At 36.0% G+C, this 14,622-nt stretch overlaps 1 protein-coding gene, 1 long non-coding RNA gene and 1 pseudogene across 2 annotated transcripts; 1 reads left to right on the top strand and 2 right to left on the bottom strand.

The window, feature by feature from the left end:
- Window positions 1–3,571: 3,571 nt before the first annotated feature.
- Window positions 3,572–4,983, bottom strand: LOC117928294 (annotated as a pseudogene).
- Window positions 4,984–5,722: 739 nt separating this feature from the next.
- Window positions 5,723–7,677, top strand: LOC117929097. The gene is made up of 3 exons (XR_004653695.1): window positions 5,723–6,328; window positions 7,017–7,107; window positions 7,223–7,677. It is a non-coding gene; the product is annotated as an uncharacterized LOC117929097 (long non-coding RNA).
- Window positions 7,678–9,425: 1,748 nt separating this feature from the next.
- On the bottom strand, window positions 9,426–14,364 carry LOC117929256 (pentatricopeptide repeat-containing protein At1g26460, mitochondrial-like). The gene is made up of 2 exons (XM_034849528.1): window positions 13,690–14,364; window positions 9,426–9,593 (listed from the first exon to the last, which is right to left on the bottom strand). The coding sequence occupies exons 1-2, from the start codon at window positions 14,301–14,303 to the stop codon at window positions 9,578–9,580; spliced, it is 630 nt and encodes a 209-aa protein (XP_034705419.1). The 5' UTR covers window positions 14,304–14,364; the 3' UTR covers window positions 9,426–9,577.
- Window positions 14,365–14,622: the final 258 nt, after the last annotated feature.

The raw sequence follows: 14,622 nt of genomic DNA, 5'->3' as shown, positions 1-14,622 counted from the left end.
ATAATTCAACTAGCTATAGACTACATAATTGAACAATCATGAACACGTAGATGCTTAAATATGGTATGTAGTTCATCTAGTGGAAAAGCAAATGAGACTTGGACATCTCAAGATTTCTAGGAATCAAGATAGATACAAGTTGTTGTTTCCTATTATAATTCATTTGGATTGCAATCAACAAGCACTAACTCCATTCACTGAATGTTTTGAGTCTTCAACATAAAACCCAAATTCCACTCTATCAGCCAAAATAAAAAAAATAAAAAAATAAATCCTAATAGCTCCTCTAGAAACCATTTTATGTCTCAGATTATAAGATGCAGGATGTAACTCACTTCCATCATTGAGAATGAATTGATAAAACTTTGCAATACTAGTATATTCAGCTTCATTATGATGACCTCATTAGAACTAGAATAAGTGGAGTGATAATGTTATCTAAGTAGTAAACCCAACCAAGTTTATAAACTAGAACTTCCTCTAGTATAGCCTCTATGTAAAAGAAATTTAAAGGTCTTGATACATTAGATATTGAAATTGTTGGATTAAAATCTTATTTATTGCATCTAGCAAGATAGAAGTAATAATGCTAATTTCGAATTATGACAGATTATAGAGAAAATTAGACACTGAGAAAATACCAAGCTGGAAGCCATGTCAAGATCTGCTTTCTAGTTGAAAATTTTAGCAAATAATTAAGTCCAATTAAAAAATTTCAATAGTAGGTAAAAGAAATTGAAAGTGATGTTGAGGAGAGCAAAATGAAGAAAGATGTTGGGAATGAGATGTAATACGTGTTTTATTGCTCAGAGATGGATTAGTCATGTATCTCCACACAGGGGATATCGGCAATCTTGGGCCAATCATGTCCTTCCTCCTCTGAGTACCTTTGTTTTAAATGTGGACACCCCCAAATTGGTAGTTCTGACAGGGAATCAGGCACCAATCCTTTCCTTGGCAAAATCCGTTGGAGCTTAGGGCAGTTGAAGATCAATAGGATTCTAAGCGAGGTGAGGGTTTGGAGAGATAGGGAGGCTAAGGATTCCAGATTATGGAAATGAGAAATATGAAGGGAGGTAAGAGTTGTACGAAGAATAATCAAGTGGGGGTCATCTGAAAAGGAAGTTGCATATGGAAACATGCCTTCAATTGAGAGGTTTTCAAGAGAGGTGAGTCTAGAAAGGGCCCATTGGGATAGGGGGGTCTTGATATTCTCACAATGAGAGATAAAAAACGATGTAAGACAAGTGAGGTTTTTTATCGGAGGCAATAATTCCAAATTTTTATTATTTGCAATATATAGATCTGTGAGGTTGTAAAGGCAATTTGGTAGGGCTTTGAGATTAGGATACCTCCCGATGCTTAATGATTGAAATGAATTATTATTATTAGAGTGGAACATCTCCTCTGAAATTTGCTCAAGGTGTTCACAATCCCAAATGTTAAGTCCCTTAAGAGCAGCAGCATTTTTGGAATCATAGTGCATTATTCCCTCTGGTAGAGACTCCAGCTTTTCACAATTACTTATGTAGAGTTCCTTGAGAGTGATGGATAACCTACCTCTCGGAAAACCAATCAAAGAGGGACACATATTTAGACTTAAGTATTCAAGGGCACACATGTCCATGGTGCTGGTGGTGGCGATGGAATTGCAGTGCATCATTCCTTCTGGAAGAGACTTTAGATTTTCACACTCCCCTATGATTAGTTTCTTCAGGGTGGTAGGTAATTGCCCTTTTGGAAAGCAAATGAGAGATGAACATTCCGTTATTTCCAAGGATTCAAGGACGCATGAGTTGCTGCTGCCGTTACTATTTCGCATCATCCCATCAGGTGAACACTTGAGACCTTCACAATTTCGAAGAATATGACTTCTCAGCTTTGGTGGGAAACCTACCTCTGGAAATGACACCAGTTTTGGACAATACTTGATTTTCAATTCTTCAAGGCATGTTAGACCTTTGCCATCCATTTGGAAGCCTCTCCAGTTTATCACAACTACTTATTTTCAAAGAACGAAGATTACATCCTGATGGTACAAGTTGATGGAAATGAAGGCTTTCCGATTCAAACCCATCCTTCCACAAACATGTGAGCTCTTCACATTCTGAGAATTTCAAAGCTTGAAGCCCTCCCAATGACCGCATAAATCCTTGTTGCAATTTGATAAGCTCTAAAATCCCAGAAACTGTTAACTCAGTGAGTGAGGTGAGTTCAATTCCACTTCTCAAGACCGTCTCATTACATTCATCGACTGTTAATTTCTTGAGGGATGGTAGCCTTAGAAGTGTAAACTCCAGTTTTCGACAGTTTCCAACAAAGAGCTTTGTTAAAGAAGCTAGGTAAGTGGGTAATTTCTTAATCAATTTAGGGCAAGACAAAATTGTAAGCTCACGAAGGCAAGGGAATAAGGACTTTGTAGGGGAAGACCAATCCTCCCAATACTCCCATCCTGACATATTTTCAAAAGATAGAGACTCTAGTGATGGGAAAAACTTTTCTACAGAAAAACATGTCTCTCCATAAAACTCTGTACCCACATTTGTTACTCCATTTCCAGAAATCAACAACTGTTTGAGAGATGATAACTGCCCCAAGCGTGCTAAAGATGTGCACTTTTTGCCATCTAAGAGATGTAGATTCACCATTTTACAGAATGAGCCATTCTTTATCCAATATGGGAATTTTGGACCACCATATCTAAAAATTCTGTGTTCATTCAAATTCGATGGAGGTTTTAGATAGTCAAGGACATTCATTTGATCCATTTCATTCCCTGAACCATCCAAACCAAAACTCAACATTAGTGTCAATCTTTCAAGTTTATCCTATAATTTTAGACCTGCATCCTTTACATCTTGAACATTCACCACATTTTCCAAATTTGAAATACGGAGTTCACTTCCAAGATTTGACATTTCTCTCAACTTTTTGATATTCAAACCATTGTTTTTGTCCACCATGAAATTAGACAATATTTGCAAATTTTTTAATTTGACAATTTGTGAAGGCATTTCTTTTAATCGATTGCTACCTTCAACATCAAGATGTCGAAGGTTAATTAGATTCCCAATGCTAATAGGCAACCTGGTAAGCTGATTACACCATGACAATATCAATGTTTGTAAATTTCAAAGACCGCCTATTGAATCAGGTAAACATTTAATGTTGCTTTTAGACAAATTAAGATACCTTAGAAGTTTCAAATTACCAAATTCATTTGGTATCTCATTTATCCGGTAACTACTCAAGGAGAGCACCCTTAGGTGTCCTAATCTTGGTATCAATTGTCGAAGCACCTTATTACTGATGAATTGAGTATCGATAAATCTTGGTCTTGATATAACTATGAATGTGCGCAAATGCTCCTTCTTATGAAACCTTTCAAACTTTTAAATGTGTCATAATCATCACGAATAAATGATGAATGGCGAGTACTTTTAGGAATGAGATGTTGCAAATTATTTTTGAACTCATCATCCAAATGCAAGCATGTATCTCCAGCAACATATTTAGCTAGAGCATGGACAAAGTCAAGCATCACGAATCGTGATCTATTGCTACTCGACGATCAAAAAAATGACCTTGACAGTAGCTCATCAAAATACTTATCACCAAGATCTTCAATTTTCCTATTATCTTTTGATTGTTGAATTAACCCCTCCGCCATCCACATGAAGATTAACCCTTGCTTTGTAAACTCATAATCCTGGGGAAAAATTGCGCAATAAGTAAAACACCTCTTTAAATGTGACGACAGATGATTGTAGCTCAATCTCAAGGCAGGGATGATGTCACATTCCTTGTCTGTGAAATCCCATACTTTGCTATACAATACTCTTTCCCATTCACATCCACGTAGTTCAGAGTGCAAAAGGCCACCAAGGGCTCTTGCTGCTAAGGGCGAACCTCCACACTTGTCTACAATTCTCCTGCCAATTGATTCCAAATTTGGGTGCTCATCGATATTCATATGTTCAAAAGCTTGTGTTTGAAATATCTTCAAACAATCATCATAAGGTAACTGTTTGAGCTCATGTAAGTTCTTGTGTCCTCTCATCTTGTTTGCAACATCATTATTGCGAGTTGTGACTAGAATTTTGCTTCCCTGTGCTCCCACCCAGAAAGGGAGCATAGCCTGTCCAACTCAAAGTAATCATCATTCCACAAATCATCCAAAACTATCAGAAATTTTTTTCCCTTCAATTCCTTCCTCAAATTTTCTTGAATTTGATGCAAGTCTTGTGAATCACTGCTTTGCGAATTAGTCACCGAGTTGAGAATCGTCTTTGTTATTCTCACTGCATCGAACTGATCTGAGACACAAACCCAGGCTTTTTTATCAAAATGCTTGGTTATGGTCTCATCGTCATTGTACGCCAGTCTTGCCAGTGTGGTCTTGCCCATCCCACCCATGGCCACAATGGAAACCACATAAAAATTGGTTTTAGTGGGTTCATAGACTAGAGATGCAGTGACTGGCCTTCCCCAAGCAAAGTTGGTTATCGCAGCCACCTTTTCTAGACGAAGCTCAGATTTTTGAGCCGAAATATCTCGTAAGCGGCGAGTGATTTCCCACACCTTGGACCTCATTTTAATATAACGCATAACCTCAGTAGGATTGAAAATGTCAAGACAAGTGGAGATGAGCTTGTGTACCTTGCTCGGCCTGCCTTGATGATCAGCTTCTTTGGCCGTGAGCTCCCGTTGCAAAGCTTCATAAGCGAACTCGTCCAAGATGTCCTCCACATCATAAGCCAAATCTTTCAGATTGCCCAGCCACTCTTTCACAGAGTGATCCGTGATCTGCTTGTCCTCCGCGTCATTAAGCTCTTCACGAATATCCGACAATTCTATCTCATATTTCTTGAGATCAGAGTACACCCATTGTTGGCGTGCAAAGTCGAGCAAATCAGTGGAGGCCAACTGGTCAAACAACAGGCCGATGGCAGCAGAAAGAAGAGCCTCTCCCACAGCTTCCATGGTTGGTTTGTACTTTGTTTGCACAGAGAGAGAGAGCAAATCAAGCAGTGGGTAAAAAAGTGAAGCGAAAAGAAGGCCGTCTGCTCTGTGAAGGCTTTAAATATTAGAAACTCATAAAACATTTGTTTTATGAATTTATTATATGCACCCATTTTTAATGCCACTGTTGATTTGTGTATATATATATATTATTTGTGTACTTTAAATATGTCTCAATTTTATTATAAATTTTTCTTTTTCTTTTAATGTAACTATATATATATAGCCCTCTTTTATTATTTTTTTATTTGCACGATATTTCTTTCATACCAATCAAAACTATGAAGAAATGTTTATTAAAATTCATAAAATATATTGTTTTTGTTGCATCAATATGTTTCATTTCATTGTAAGAAAGCTAAATAAAATGTGATATTTTCTGATTTCTGATTTGTAACATTTTTTTTTTCTTATTTATTCTAATCTTATATGCATATTACACTATTAGGCAAAGTTGTCAATGACAATGATTGTTATTTATAATGGAGAATTGTGTTTTGGGCCCAGCTGGGCCCAAAAATTAACAAATGGTCCATATATGTTACAGAATTAAGCCCAACACCCAGACAAAGTCTCAAAATTGATAAGAAGGCTATACAATTTATAATATGCCGAAAATGCCCTTTGCTGGCTAATGTAAAAAAAAAAAAAAAAAAATCCATGTTGGATTTGCAATTCGTTTTCCCCAAAATTGAGAGGCGTTTTCACATTCCTAAGTGTTTCCCTCGTTTCCGCCCAAAGAATGCCCTAATCCTCTCTTCATTTGGAGTTTGCCGACCATCCGATTAAAAACAAAATCGACGTTGGATTTCCATTTCGTTTTCCCCAAAATTGAGAGGCGTTTTCACATTCCTGAGTGTTCCCTCGTTTCCGCCCAAAGAATGCCCTAATCCTATCTTCATCTGGAGTTTCCCGGCCATCCGATTTTAGGTGTAAACGGTGGAGTTTTTCATCTCTGTCAATCCATTGGTGTCGACGATCACCACCGGATTTGGGTTCTACACAGGATGAAGCCAAGGCACCACAACCAGAGAATGTGTTGAACATCAGATATGGAATTGCTGGTAATAGAACAATCGGAGCTCATACGCCTGTCACTGTGGAACCTGCTGGATCTGAGGGTTCTACACAGGATTTAATCTTCAGGAGTGCTCTTGTTTTACAGAGACCTGTGATGGATCCGTGCCTTGCAGTTGGTTTTCTTCCTCTTTCTTCAGAAGACTTTAGAGTTGGGTAGCTAGTAACCATGAAATGAAGAGTTGAAAGGTTGAAGGATTTTGATGAGAATGCAGTTTCTCAAAACAATGTAAGTGAGAGAACTTTTCATTCTAGATTACTGCTCAAAATGATTGATTAATTTAGGACACCAGGTGTTCCTTTGGTACTTGGGGTTTAACTTTGAGAGCATGATCACTCTCAAGCTAAGTCTGTGCCATGCTGTGGTAAATCATTGCCTTAGTCATTTCATTTGTGAAAAAAAGGGCTTATCTATTAATCTCCTCCTATTCTCTTTTCAAGTGAAGTATCCTTAAATACCCTGATGTTTCACATTTTTTCCGACTTTGCTAAAGTAAACTAAGTTGTCTGTGGCATCCTAATTTAATTTTTTTCATCAAGATAATTATATTTTTAGTTAAAAACTAGCTTTAGCACTATTTTTCAATTGGTTAACACTAGCTCCAGCACTCGATCCATGAAAGTCTTAATGCTCTATTCACAATATGAAATTTTTTTCCCAGGGTAACACTAGCTCCAGCACTTGATCTATGAAAGTCATAATGCTCCGATCACAATATCCGAAGTTCTTTTACTTGGGTTCAATGTTAAGAAAAATTAGATAGTAACTCAAGTTGGGGTATTTTGTGTTTGCTGTTAAAATCTAAAATTGTGTTTGGGTATTATCCTATTACTTACTGTAAGGGATATGTGACTTTAAGAGGAACTCTTGTGCACATTTTTCGGACGGATGACATAACCCTTTCCTTGTGCAACAGGATGAGGTATTATACGAAGTCAATGCAAATTCTGAGAATTGGATGATTGTCGAGAGGAAGAGAGGCCATGTATCACTCTCAACAAAGCAAGGTTATTGAATTACTTTTTATTGACTTGTGGGTTTTTATTAAACGAAATCATCATAGGATCTTATTTGTACTTAGCATTTTTTATGACATGTTAAATATCTCTTTTACTGTTACAGGTTCGAGGATAGTTATTTCTATTTTGTGCATGCCACTGATGGCCGGATACGTACATCCCCCAAAGCTTGGGCTTCCAAACGTTGATGAGGCAAATATAAGTTGTAACCCTGCTGGTCCCCACCTGGTCTGTGTTTTGCCTCCTGTTTTCAGCTCTTCTTTCTGTATTCCAGCATGATTATTCAAGTTCATCATCCATTTCCATTATGGTTGGATTGGGGTTTTTCTTTTCTTTTCTTTTCATTTCATTTCATTTCATTTCATTTCATAAAAAAATTATAATGATAGATATAGATATTAGATATCCGATTTTTGTTTAACGTTGAGATTTGTAAATCTGTAATTTTACCCCCAACAGCCCACCAAGATCCACACATCCCAACTGCTTGGTGGTTGATTGTATTTTTGTTTGCTTTTCAATTTTCAGAAAATCAAGAGAACTCTCATTTGAATTGAATTTGGGTTAGGTAACTATCTGGGTGTTTGAAACATCTGTGAGTGGTGTAATTTCCTAGCTCATGTACAATGGAACTTTGGACTATTACAATGTTGTAAATAGGAACAATTTTCTTCTTAGTTGATTTTTTTGTTGTCATTCTTCTCTGTTTTCATTTTCTTTTCCAGTGAGGATTGATGATTGACTCTTTGGGTTAAAGAAGTAAGCTAGTTGATGGCTTCTTTCCTTGTTTATGGTGTTATATGCATAAACACATATATTCTACCTAAGCATGTTGTGCACATACATATATGGAAAGAGCTCATGTTTCTGCAAACTTTTAACAACTAAAATGAACATATGGTTTGTGGTTTTAGAAATTCTGTTTTGAACCTTCTTTTCGGAAAAAGACATGTGTGAGACATGAGCAATGAACAACTCATCAACTTGGAAGGACTTAGACCTTTTATGCAATTTATCATGCACCCAAATGTGCAATGTAAGTGAAGTAGACTTGAATGTTCAAAATAATTAAGACACATAAATATAATAGTAAAGGGTTACCAAAATCATAAATATAAATGAAATAATATATTGTTTCATAATGTCATGTTTTTCAAGGCTCCATTGTAATGATGTATTAGATTATGACAGAAAATGTTTTTTTGGTCATTTACAATGCCACCCTCATTCTTCTATACAAGATTGGTTCACGATTTTTATCAAACTATAATAAGCAAGGACTCTTGTTTACTATCATGCATTCATCTTGAGATTGAAGGATAGGCAAGGATGTTAAATGTTGGTATAGTTACTAGAGCCCTTTAGATATCAATAGTACAATAATGAAAGAAAAATGGTAAGAAAAATGATTTTCCCATGTTTAATTATATGATAGAAAATAGAAAAAAAAATTATATTTCTCACTAGTAAAAAATTTATGCATTTCAATTTATTTAATCTTAATGTAGAAAAGTTAAAATAAGTTAAATAAGTTTGAAGTAATATATAAAAATAATTTAGTGACTTTAAATCCATTTTTTATTTTTCTTCACTTTTTTATTATCTTCTACTTTTCCTCTCTTTTTATTTTCTTTCCTCAACTTTTTTACTCATATTTTTTAGAACAAAACATAGCCTAAGAAAATGGAATGAATTGATCACTTGGTTAGACTAGGATGATGACTCATAACCAAAAATTCTAATCCCACATTACCAATATTAGTCATTTCATTGCATTGTTTAACAAGTTGATTTTTTAGAACACCCAATATAAGAAAAAATATTTCATTCTCTCATGAAATGTGAGTTCTCAAAATAGTTTTAGAACTGATAAAATTTTTGAATTAATAACTATTAAAAAAATTAACAAATTTGCATATTTTGGAACTCTTTTATTAGTGAGTTGGCATACTTGGATTAAATTCATAAATGTGTACCATTGGTTGAAGTAGTTGCTGACTTCCTAAAAACAAGTTTTGATATATTTCCTAATAAGAGGAAAAATCAAATGAAGGCTTAAAGAGGAAAAATATAATCAAATTAATTAAATTGACAAGGGAATTATTTGTCCAACAACCAATATAAACGGAGGAAAAACAAAATTTAAAAACAAGAAACATGTGCTGATAAACTGCGAAATAACCAAAATTTAAGTTCAATACATTGGAATTTTAATTGGAATGAAATGCATAATTACATGTCCCAAAACGTATATGATACTATTTGATGAAAATAGTTATAATGTAAAAACTTAAAAGAAGGTTGGTATCTTATTATCCAACTCTTAACATAGATTGGCTTCCTATAAAATAAACTATCTTGATCATCTAGACTTCTCTGTTTTTCTCTTCTCATCTTTCATTTGATGTTAAGCCTCTTATTTTGAAGTATTTGTATTAATCGTGACAAAGTTCCCACTTCAAGAATCAACCCACCTACACACATAAAGGGAAAAACAATTAGTTCAAGGATAAAAGATCATTTATTTGCTTCATCTAAAAACGAAAAGGAAAAGGTGCAATTCGACACCCTCATGTACTCGTTTGAGTTCTCCTATTATCCGTCACTCCATACTGTGCACATAATTTTCCATTGATGCAGAGTCATAAATCCGTCTTACAAACAAAAGAAGTGAACATACTCATAATTTAAGAATATTGGAAGGATGAAAATTAAGAGAAAATAAACCTCTAAAGCCATCAAATGTGAATTAACTATCTGATTTTGCATGAAGCTGTTGAATTAGATACCTCAAAGATATTTGTCCTCACATCAACATCAAATGAGAGTTTTTCATAAAGGCAACAAACTGGACTATTGAAATTATGTGTTGTTACCCAAGATAACAAGGCGAAAAGAGGGAGACAGAAATTGTTTGTCATAACACTTACCAACAATAAGTAAACACCACCATCAACGAATTTTTTTCAAAAAAAGTTGAAATCCTTCAATGTAGGTAGGGTTGTACACACTTGTACAGTTAGTACTTTTGGATTGTACAGTTAGTGTAAATGGCTTGTACAGTTATGCAATCCACCAAAGGGACGACCGAACAAGTGCATATGGGTGGGGCAACAATGTTTCCATTATCGTGGATAAGGGAAAAGGAGGAAAAACTTAACCCTCATTTTGGTTCCTACGCCTAAGTAATGTGGGGGAGCTAAAACAATGAACTAACATTGTACAAATAAAATAATATACGTGGAAGGAGTGTGTTGTCAACCGATATGTGTGAGGAATGTTCATGACGAGTGGAAAATGTTGATGACTAAGTTCTTCAAAATCACTTGAAATACCTTAAGATACACACCCTTGTACACCCTTGTACATTTAGTACATTGCCATTGTACACTTGGTGTAAATGCCTTGTACAGTTGGAGCAATTCCACTTAAATACAACTGAAGGAGTGCATATGGTCGGGTTAACCACATTCCAAAGAAATGGCTGAGTGAAAAATGGGAAAATGAAACCCAATTTAGGTTCCTATGCAACATAAGTGTGCTACCACAAGGCATTTGAATGTGTACGAAGGGAAATGAGGAATGATTGTGAGGGATGTCCCCCTAGTAAAAAAAAGAAGGAAATGAGCAAAGATTGTTTTAAAAAAAAAGTTGAAATCCTTCAATATAGGTAGGGTTGTACACACTTGTACAGTTAGCACATTTGGATTGTACAGTTAGTGTAAATGGCTTGTACAGTTATGCAATCCACCGAAGAGACGACCGAACAAGTGCATATGGGTGGGGCAACAATGTTTCCATTCTCGTGGATGAGGGAAAATGAGGAAAAATGAACCCTCATTTCCGTTCATACGCATAAGTAATGTAGGGGAGATAAAACAATGAATTAACATGGTAGATATCAAATAAAATGCATGCAATGAGTATGTTGTCAACCAATAAGTGTGAGGAATGTCCCCCATGATTGGAAAAAGTAAATGAGCAAGTTCTTAAAAATCACTCGAAATCCCTTAAGATACACACCCTTGTACACCCTTGTACATTTAGTACATTGCCATTGTACACTTGGTGTAAAGGCCTTGTACAGTTGGAGCAATTCCACTTAAATACAACTGAAGGAGTGCATATGGCCGGGTTAACCACATTCCAAAGAAATGGTTGAGTGAAAAATGGGAAAATGAAACCCAATTTAGGTTCCTATGCAACATAAGTGTACTACCACAAGGCATTTGAATGTGTACGAAGGGAAATGAGGAATGATTGTGAGGGATGTCCCCCTAGTAAAAAAAAAAAGGAAATGAGCAACGATTGTTTCAAAAAAAAGTTGAAATCCTTCAATATAGGTAGGGTTGTACACACTTGTACAGTTAGCACATTTGGATTGTACAGTTAGTGTAAATGACTTGTACAGTTATGCAATCCACCGAAGGGACGATCGAACAAGTGCATATGGGTGGGGCAACAATGTTTCCATTCTCGTGGATGAGGGAAAATGAGGAAAAAATGAACCCTCATTTCCGTTCATACGCATAAGTAATGTAGGGGAGATAAAACAATGAATTAACATGGTAGATATCAAATAAAATGCATGCAATGAGTATGTTGTCAACCAATAAGTGTGAGGAATGTCCCCCACGATTGGAAAAAGTAAATGAGCAAATTCTTAAAAATCACTCGAAATCCCTTAAGATACACACCCTTGTACACCCTTGTACAGTTGGTGTACATGCCTTGTACAGTTGGTGTAAATGCCTTGTACAGTTGCAGGAATTCGACTTACCTACAACTTAAAGAGTGCATATGGCCAGGTTAACCACATCCCAATGTCATGGCTGACTAAAAAGGGGGAAAATGAAACCCAATTTACTTTCCTATTCATCATAAGTGCGCTAACTAATCCCCGCAGCTCACCGTCTCCACCATACCCATTTATTGCCTACACTATACAGCCAACAACCAGATTATAAAGTGAAGAATTTTCAAACAGGTGAAATGCCATTTAATAGGAGATCTTTTCGAAAATATTCACTATAAGTTTCTTCAATTTACTTACCTCATGCTTCATTTCTATGACCCAAGATGGATATGATCAAATCAAAATGTGAGAGAAAATAATTTACACCCACCGTCATTTGGATTTTGAAATGATGATGATGATAAAATAGATGCAAGGCTTTTCTGATTTCTGACTTGCTCACAACCCTCGCCCGCCGAAGAAATCGGTTGGGGGACATGCAGCAGGAACTCCCCACACCATATATCATGACAAAACCTAACTCTTCGCCAATCACCCAAAGAGAAGGAAATGAACCTCATGAACTCATTCCACCCCTGATTGATGCTCTTCCATGAATCTTTACCATTGAGAGCTCCTTACTAAGTCAATAATATGTACTTCATTGATAATATCCAACCATTACAGCCAACATCTAACGTAAACAGGTTTCACCATCTTTTGCAAGACACTTTGACTACATTTGGCTAACATGATAGGATAATATATACATATCCTAAAGATCATTGTCAATGTAGAATATGATGTTCTTGGATATTATATCGGATAGAAACGATATTCTAGTTCATTATTTCCAATCAGAGATGTTATAATATGCTCATGTTTGATTTGTAGAAGAAATGAAAAATAAAAAGGAAAATATATTGCATATTCGTATTCGATATTTTTTAAAATAAAAAATATACCAAGTGCCATTAAAAAAATGAAGAAAATGGATGAGAGGAACGAATTTAGGATCCATGGGATGTATCTTTTTTTTTTTTTTTTTTGATAGGCAGATCCATGGGATGTATATATCTCATGAGATTTAAAAAAAAAAGTTGGATAAATTATCTCATCACTTATCATATCCTATTAGTTGAACATAAGATATGAGAAATGACGAGATCTTTGATTATTATAAGGAATAATCGTGAGGTTTACTTATCTTATCCTATTTCTTATCACCAATGAGAGTTTCTCTAAACCATTTTATCAGCCACCTTCATAAATATTTCTTTATGGCCAATCTCCCAAGCATGAAGCTAATCTTGTTTTGTAAATTCTTGTCCCATATCTTAGCCTCAACTCAAACAGTAATTAAATCTTGCCATTAATGAAGCCTTAATAAATAAACTATTTTATCGGTCACTTCATAAATTTTCTTTATGGCCAATCTCCCCAAGCATGAATCTTATCTGGTTTTGTAAATTCTTGACCCATATTTTAACCTACGGAGCTTTAACAAATCCATAGCATCTAATAACAATTTTACATGAAAATTAAAATGGAAAAATCCATGCAAATGTCTTAGGTACCAAGTTCATTTTCATTCTCCATTAATCAAGCATATCATATTCAAATTTTGTGTATGCAATTTCCCAGGAAAAAAAAGTTCAATGATAATTTGTTTTCCAGAAGGAACAACCTTAATTTTCTGGAAATGGGGGTAAGTGAAAGAGAATTTTGACGTTCCATTTTCAGAAATAGACAAAAATCAACATTAATACTAAAACATTTCTTGAAAAACAATAAAAACAACACTGCGAATATAAACGGAAGAAAAGAATCCTAACCGTTGAAACAACTTCTCGGCGGCCTCGGTCTCTCTGGCTTGATACATTGCCTTCAACACTAAATTAAATGACGTCGTATTAGGAATGATGGCGTAATCCTCCATCTGCGCCACCAGATCCAGCAGCTTCCCAACTGAGGCGCCGATCATCAACTTTGCCCTCAAGTAATGGTTATACAAGTTCACATCCGGCTTATTCGGCTTCCCATTCTTATCAAGCGACCTAATCCAAAACTTGAACAATTGATTCATATCTGCCCACCGCTGCGACATCATCCAGTCGGCGAACACGTTCATCAGGCTCGGCACATCCAGCGTCTGTGACAGCACCTGCAGCCGCGACGAAGAGGACTGGTGCAGAAATCCTAGAGGAATGATGGACTGAGCCTGGGGGATGGGGCTTTGCCAGTTCTCGTTGTAGAGCGGGCTCCCTGAGGCGGGGTTGGGAGGAAGTGGAGTGGGAGATGGCGGGGGAAGGCTGGGCTCGGCGAGTTGGGGTTCCTGGGAGAGGAATGTGAAGGTGGAAATGGAAGCTTTAAAGGGATTGTTGTGGTGGTTTAGGGTTTTGAGGAGGGTTTTACGGGCTCTGGAGAGGATCGCCATTTGGGACGCCATTGATAAGCTCCGCTCAGTTCAGAGGTTTCATCAAGAGTACTGATAGAAGAGAAGGTGACATGGCATTTCACATTTAACACAATTCTCCCTTTTAATTTACAGCAATCTGACTTGGAAATTTGAAGGGTATATAGGTCATTCAATATCTCATAGCCTTTCTATTAATTATGTAACATATATGGACCATTTGTTAATTTTTGGGCCCAGCTGGGCCCAAAACACAATTCTCCCTATTTATAATAGCTTGAACTTAAAAGCATCCTAGCTTATGATACTCAATTATATTCACCTCTACAACTTAGTTTCAATATATATATAT

This window comes from Vitis riparia, chromosome 13, assembly GCF_004353265.1.
Source record: "Vitis riparia cultivar Riparia Gloire de Montpellier isolate 1030 chromosome 13, EGFV_Vit.rip_1.0, whole genome shotgun sequence".
NCBI lineage: Eukaryota > Viridiplantae > Streptophyta > Magnoliopsida > Vitales > Vitaceae > Vitis > Vitis riparia.
Note: the sequence above shows the minus strand (reverse complement) of the source record. Positions and strands in the feature narration are given on the sequence as shown.

Bases quoted from the DNA above. Each gene is read 5' to 3' on its own strand.
- LOC117929256 (XM_034849528.1), bottom strand. From the start codon at position 14,303: ATGGCGTCCCAAATGGCGATCCTCTCCAGAGCCCGTAAAACCCTCCTC.